Source organism: Chionomys nivalis, chromosome 9 (assembly GCF_950005125.1).
Source record: "Chionomys nivalis chromosome 9, mChiNiv1.1, whole genome shotgun sequence".
Lineage (NCBI taxonomy): Eukaryota > Metazoa > Chordata > Mammalia > Rodentia > Cricetidae > Chionomys > Chionomys nivalis.
In genome coordinates, this window is record NC_080094.1 from 27,899,700 (window position 1) to 27,907,536 (window position 7,837).

Below are 7,837 nucleotides of genomic sequence, written 5' to 3' on the forward strand. Positions count from 1 at the left end.
ACACCATATACCACACTACATATATGAAAAAATGAATTTATGTCAAAGATTAGAGTTGAGATGGAAAATACAACAATGAAAGCACTAAGTGTGACTGACCCAAATACAGTGTCCCTCCTAATGGAGATGGCACAGTGTGACAGAGACCAGGAGAAGTAAATGGATCTGATGAAAAGTGAACTAAGAGTATTGAACCCCATTTTCTGGGACCAAGGTCACCCCTGTGCAGAAGCAGGTAAAAACGCACTGAACTGTGTCCAGGTCTGTATAATTTCCCTCGGTGAAGGTCAAAGCTCTTTCCTCTTCTAGCACCGTTTCCACAGCCCCCATTCCCCCAGCTAGGGGAGTAGCACCAAAACCCAATTGCCTGAACTTCCCCATAGGGAACTCTAGATGATACGGCAGTGACTCTGTCAAAGGCCAGTGACTGGCTCTGCACAAGGACATTAACCCTAATCTCCCTCCATGCTCTATCTTATTGGTACATGTATCTCAGATTCAGAAAGAGCCAGCAGGAACATCACCCCACCTTTCTCTAGGATCAACCAAGACTTACTGATAAACATTCCAAGAGTTAGTATCCCAAGGTCTGTGTACCTTGCCCATAGGGAAGCCCAGATAGAAAAATGTACACAGCAATAGAAAGGGAGCAAGACCACAGAGAAGCCACAAGGAGCAGTAGATACAGCCTGTTCTCAGTGCAGGAAGGCCAATTCTATAAAACTTCTTCTTCTAGAGTCCCATACCCTGTTCCCAATCACTACACAGTCAGGGATCAGAAAGAGTGCCATTACATTTAACCTTTCATCAAAAGAGGCACAGGCAATTATACCTGCTATCTGACCCCATAACAGGTCTCTGGGTGGGCAACCTCACCCACTACACACAGAAGACAGACAATGTCAGGAGTTGCTGCTCTCCATGAGCCATGTGTCACCTTGATCTCCTCCTTAAGCTCCAGAAAGACCATAAAGGCAACATAGATTATCTGGACTTGTAGGTCCCGACCAGCCATCATTGCAAATGAACTACAGTCCAGCTGTGCTATGAAGTGTAACTGGTTTTCTGGTTGACCCCAACAAATCTGCCCTCCCCTTATTTGTTTATAGGTAGGGAATACACCACTCGACCAGAAGGTCATTGGAGAACTCTTTGTAAATCTTGTCAGATTGTGTCTTGAGCCAAGCAGAACCAAACAGAACTTGGAGGCTAAGGGAGCTCTGATACAAGACCACATCTGTCTTTCTCCATCTGCCCAAACCCTTACTTAAGATTATGAAAGAAAAAAAAAAGCCTTTTCTAGAGGATTCCTTAGCCTGTCATGCATGACCCAAGTGGGAACTGACTTTCTCTGGAATGATCTGAAAGTGAAATGGGAAAATGAATGAGTTCAAAGATGGTGACGCAACTGATAGGCACTTTGCTAGTGCTTTGCTAATTCCCTGCACTTGTGTGAACTTCAGTGAAGAAGGGACCCCATGGAGCAACTGTGGACACTGGAAAGTATTTATGCTTGGAACTTGGTTAGGTTAAAAATAGCATCCATCTATAAGAAGCAGATTGTCTCTCCTCAGAGATAAAGGCACCACCTAAAAAAGGCTGCAAAGCTTCAGAAAATAGCATCACTCTTTCTCAGTGTCAAATACAAACACAGACACAACACACACACACACACATACACACACAATTAATGAAGTCAGTGGGTCAGCTGTGGTGGTCCTTTATCTTGCAAGCATCTTTATTTAAAAGTGAGAGTGGCAAGGTATACTGGATGCTGATTAGATATCTTTGCATTGTTTCTTCAGCATTTTAAGTTCAAATTTCCAAGGTTTGGATCTAACAATAAAAATGCAAAACACCATCTAAAAAAAGACAAGAATAAAATTAATTAGGGAGCTATGGAGAAGGCATAGTAAAGTACCTGAATTTCAATCCCAAGCACCCATGTGAAAAATTCAGTCTTAGTTTCACACCTGTATAACCCAAGCACAAGGTGAGCAGAGACAGGCAGATCCCAGTGGCCAGCCAGTCTACCAATCAATGAGCTCAATGAGAGAACTTATCCTCCCAAATAAGGTAGAGAATGGTCCACATGTACATGTGCATATACATAAAAACACACAGAGTTATATACCCCCAGAGAGAGAGGTGGGGAAGAGTGTGTGTATTAGTATGAAAAAAGGGGAAATGACACAAGTCCCTATTTCCAGGTCCCAGGATTTAACTTAAGAAGACTAAGAAAATGAGTCGTGCATACCCATTGCACTGCGTGTATGGTCAATCTTGATCCTCAAGACAGAGGAGTCAGACTTCCTCACAGAAGCATTCTGAACACAGGAAATGTTCGACCTTTCAAGTCTGCCTCCAGTTACAACCCATTTTCCTGTGATCAACAGAGGCCCTCTGCTGTGCCTAGATCCCAGTGAATCCTGTTTCATGGAATCAATGAAACTAGAACAGCACAGAGCCATGTGCTTCTCAGAGAAAGTAGAAAATCTGTCCAGACACCAAGCAAAGCATCCTTCATGTGGAGAACCTATATGGGAAGGTCATTTGTCTATCTGTTGCTTTCATTGGTTAATTAATAAAGAAACTGCTTGGCCTGATAGGTCAGAACAAAATAGGTGGGTGGAGTAAACAACAGAATGCTGGGAAGAAGGGAAGTTAGGCAGACGCCATGCCTCTCCTCTCCAGAGCAGATACAATGGAGCCAGCCGCCAGGTCAGACATGTTGAATCTTTCCCAGTAAGCCACCACCTCATTGTGCTACACAGATTATTAGAAATGGGTTAATAAAGATATGAGAGTTAGCCAAGAAGAGGGTAGATATAATGGCCCAGGCAGTATTTAAATGAATACAGTGTGTGTGTTGTTATTTCGGGGCATAAGCTAGCCATGTGGCCAGGAGCTGGGCACACAGCTCCTTCTACAGAGAACCTCAGAGAGATGTGTGACCTGGTCTCAGAAGGGCAGCTCCCGCTCATGATGGGCAATGAGCACCCTTGAGTTTCTAGTCTCTCTCCTAAAAATTCACATTAACTTAGAATAAAAATGTAAAGTTGAAATACCTCTATGGCATCAAAAGTGAATGATATGTGATAATGGTAATGATGATGATGATAACATTATTTTTAATAATAATAAAACAATATTTTCCCTCTATGACTTTGTACCAGAGAAGCCTCAAACAGAAGGAATGAAGCTTGAGTAGCTCCAGCTTTATCAGCCATCCTCTGTGAGGCACTGCACCTATGATAGTGATTGACCCACCCATCTGGAATATTCCTTCCGGTATACACCATAGGAGCAGAATGACTGTTCAGAAGAACTCTATCCAGAATGCAAAATAGCATGAAATAATGAACTGGCTTTGCTTTAAGCCTACTTTCATGTGTAATATATATGTCCCCCTCTATGTGTGCTTGTGTATGTGTGTCTTCCTGGTTGTTTGAGCATGTTATATGTATGTATATGTCTTGTAGAATGGAGTAGGATGGTGTCAATGATAGATAATAGAAACATCTTAGGTCTGAAGTCTGGCTACCACAGTCTCAAACAGCACAGAGTTTAAATAAGAAACTAGCAAACATGTTAGACCTGGCCTCACAGTGTTCTTTTTACAGAGGTAAGACAGGGGCCATTTCTCTCATGTCAGTTACATACCTTTTTCATTTTAGGATTTTGTTGAAGCAAGCAGTTTTCATTTTCTCCAACACTTTTCTTGCACATTGTCCGGGCAATGTTTACTTCGAGATAGTACTCCAGACTGTCTGTAATCTGTCAATGAGTCATACAATTTAAATGTCATAGAAGAAACCAGCACCAAGTAACCTTCTGGTAAGCCAATATGCCATTGACTTCTTAAGACTAGACTATCTTTTCTGGTTTTTTTCCCCCCTTTGGACACTACATCTCCTGGCAGAAGTTTTGAGATTATTTGAGGAAATTCTTATCTTGGCATCTGTCTCATTCCCCCCACACACAATTGTTTTATATTTGTTTATTGACCTTTTTTTTTTCTTTTCTTTTTTTGGTTTCTTCAAGACAGGGTTTCTTCTGTAGCTTTGGAGCCTGTCCTGGAACTAGCTCTTATAAACCAGGCTGACCTCAAACTCAAAGAAATCCACCTGCCTCTGCCTTCCAACTGCTGGGATGAAAAGCATGTGCCACCACCACCTGGCTGACATAATTTTGTTATTGTGTGTATACATGTATATGGTATATGTATGTATTCATGTGGGTAGGTATATTCATGCATATGGGTGCCTGCATGCACCAAGAGGCTACAGGTTGATGTCTTCTTGGATCACTTTCACTGAACCTGGAGCTCATTGATTTGGCTAAGCTCGATGACAAAAAAGATTCAGGGGTCTGCTTATCTCTGCCCACTGCCCCAAGAGCCATGCAATGTCGTGCCCAACTTTTAAATAGTTGCTGTAGATCAAATTCAGGTCCTCACTTTACCAAGCCCCCTTCTTAGCCCCTGGGTTTTTACTTTTAAATAGCAAGGATCCTGAGAAGGAAACAAGGAAATTACAAAGAGAATTCTCCAGTGAGAATTAACCATAGAGACATCTTTTGTCCTTGTTTCCATTCCTTTGTAGTAGCTATTTCTGACACCAATCTCTGTCCCCAAAAGAAGACCAAGGGAAAAAGGAAGCAGACACTGCACCTACCTGCTCCTGAGATTTTAGGATGTTCACCACCTTGAAATTGTACTGGTCCTTGCTAGCCTTGTTATACTCTTTCATGGCATACCAGAGTGCTTGCTGCACATAGACATAGGTTTCGGGGATGTCTTCAAATGGCCTCACAATCTTCGGTGAGCCCCAGGCTTGGACTCTCCTAGACACAAGGCCCACTGTGATCACCAGGAACAACAGGGCCTGTAATAATCTGGCCATGGTATCTCATTTAAGGAGACACATGCCAAATTCTTTTCTTCTTTCTAGAGCTGATGTGGATGTAGCCAGTAAGGCCCTGCTGCCTCTGCAGGTCAAATAATCTTTTCACCTCAACTCCTGACACTGCTGTGAGTTAAAAGGAAGGGATTTCTGTTAACATCATTATGATACTGTACTATAACGAGAAATACATATTTGATTTCCACTCCCCCACCCCATATTTCTATCATTAGAACCGTGGTATTCCTGAGTAATGGTGAGAGAAATATATATATTTTGTAGCAAGTCCTTTTCAGCCTGGTAACAAAAAGGACAGAACTCATTGCCAGAAGTACCAAACAGATTGGACCTTTCAGCTCACCTTTGGCCTTGAAGGGATGGAGATTGAATTAATCACCAATGGGTAATGATTATATCAATTGTGCCTGTGTGTTGGAACCTCTGTAGTATGTCTGAAAAGGATTAGGAGCTTCCAGATTGGTACAGGCCTGGGGGTTTGGTGGAAATGACATGAACCCCCAAGTACCCAAGTACCTTTCTTGATGTATGTAATTATTCATCGAGCTGCTCATCTGTTCCTTAGTAATTGTCCCTACTCCCTCCTTCCCCACCCTTTTTTGCTGAGCAATACCATCTTCTTATTCTCAAGGTCCTGGTGAAGACAGAGTCTGAATCAGATCTCTGTGCACAGGCAGCATGAGAAGCGCTTCCTCAACCAGATTATATTCTCAAAGTTCTTCTTTTTCCAAGTACAGATGTGGCAAGCCCCACCTGAGATTCTATACAGGCCTTAAAGGCCGTGTCCCTAGCCTTTAAGATCCCCCATTGGCTGGGCAGCTAATTAGAACTCAGACCTTCTTGCTATCCTGAGACTTGTCAGGCCCTGTGTCTCTTACGTCACTCACTCGTTGCCATCTTCCATGGGGGCTGAATACTGAGTGGCCCCTTTACAAAGAAGAAAAATGAGCTTAGTAAGAAGCCAAGAAAATGTCTAAGGCTGCTTGATGAAGGCTTCCAGGCCTAAACACTTCTGGTCCCACCCTGTCAACCTACCTCTCAATCTAGGAGACATTCGCACGTTAAGTCACAACCTGGAATACACATGTGCTTTGGAGGTTATCCCATCTCACCAGAGAAGATAAATTGAGTTGAAATAGCTAAGCTCTGGACAAACTGGTTAAGGCGTGTACAGTATAGACAGTGAGCAAACAGATAGCTTAAGAGACACTTCAGGATTCCTGAGAAGTGGAAAGGTTACACTTAGGTGACGCATAGAATGTGCTGGCAGACTGACTTTGTTGACTCCCCATGGGAGGTCTTATCCTGAGGAGCACATGGGGATGGAGTGGAGAGGAGGGGGGGGTGGAAGGAGGGGAGAGAGGGGCAACTGTGGTTAGTATGTTAAAAAAAATCTTTTAAATAAAAACAAAGAATTTGATGGTAGAACTAAGAGACATGCATCTGGCTCTGAGTGTGAGCATGATACATATAACCAGGGTACTTCTGAGGTTTTAATCCACCCACTCTCTGACAACATCATTCTGGCTCCGTGCATCCTCTCCATAGGTGATGTTCATCTACTCATGCAGCAGGCTCTCTCAAGTGGACAACTGTGTTTCTTTTTTGATGTGTTACAGGTGAATCAGAGCTAACTGTTCAGTGAGTCTTTGTGTTCTCTGTTCTCTGGATTACTTTCCTGGCCCTCGAAGACCACCCTGGACACTCTTTCCTGTACCATGTCTAAACCAAGCTCTCAGCCATGCTGCTGATCTTTGGGCCTTAAAGAAACTGTTCTGCCCCACAATAGGTACCTGTGTCTGCAGTGAAGACAAAGATTAAATGACCTCTAGCCCCAGGTTGTTCTCCATCACCATTCCAGGTCAGGCATCTGTGGGAGTTTAAGTCCCAGGTGTTTCTGGCCTATGACTCCGCTCTCCTACCAGGTGGTCATACCTGCATCCCTTTGTGAGGTAAGCCAGCCTCTCTGATGCCGTTTTAGTCAGGATACCTCAGACAGGTCCCATCAACCTCTGGCCCACTGCTCTTGTGTGGTGTAGGAGGTTTTTCTGTTCATGTGTTGCTTTCATTGGCTAATGAATAAAGAAACTGCTTTGGGCCTGATAGGGCAGAACTTAGGTAAGCGGAGAAGACAGAACTGAAAAAAGTAAGTTGGAGAAGAAAATGTTTCTTTGGCTTCCATATCACTAATTATGAGTAAAGGAAGTCAGTACAGAAACTCAAGATGGGCACGAACCTGGAGGCAGCTGATGCAGAAGCCTTTGAAGGGTGCTGCTTACTGGCTTGCTCAACCTGCTTTCTTATAGAACTCAGGATAACCAGTCCAGGAAAGGCACCACCCACAGTGATGGTCCCTCCCCCATCAAACACTAAGAAAATATGCTATAGGCTTGCATACAGCTAATCCTTCTTTATTTTACATACCATCACACTTTCCCCTTCCTTCTTCCCACTCCCTTTCTACCCTCCCCCCATCCACTCCTCCTTCATCTCCATTCAGAAGGGGTAAGGTATTCCACGGGAGTCACTACAGCATAGCATATCTAGTTGAGGCAGTGCCAAGCTCCTCCTCCTTGCATCAAGGTGGGCACAATAGGGAATAGATTCCAAAGAACAAATTCATGTGTCAGGGACAACTCCTGGTCAAACTAGGTGCCCCAAAAAAGACCAAGCTACACAACTGTCACTCACATGCAGAGAACCTAGGTGGTCCCATGCTAACTCTAGCTATTGGTCCAGAGTCCGTGAGCTCCTACAAACTCAGGTCAGCTGCCCCTTTGGGTTTCTCCATCATGATCATGACCCCTTCCCTTGCTCATATGATCCCTCCTCCCTCTCTTCAACTGGACTCCCAGAGTTTGGTACAGGGCTTGGTTGTGGATCTCTGCATCTGCTTTCATCAGTTACTGGATGAA

General features: G+C 43.7%; 1 protein-coding gene across 1 annotated transcript; it reads right to left on the reverse strand.

Annotated features, from left to right (window-relative positions):
- Positions 1 to 1,778: 1,778 nt before the first annotated feature.
- LOC130880944 (cystatin-13) lies at positions 1,779 to 4,904 on the reverse strand. Its single transcript, XM_057780136.1, has 3 exons — positions 4,677 to 4,904; positions 3,664 to 3,777; positions 1,779 to 1,862 (listed from the first exon to the last, which is right to left on the reverse strand). Exons 1-3 carry the CDS (start codon positions 4,902 to 4,904, stop codon positions 1,779 to 1,781), a joined length of 426 nt encoding a protein of 141 aa, XP_057636119.1.
- Positions 4,905 to 7,837: the final 2,933 nt, after the last annotated feature.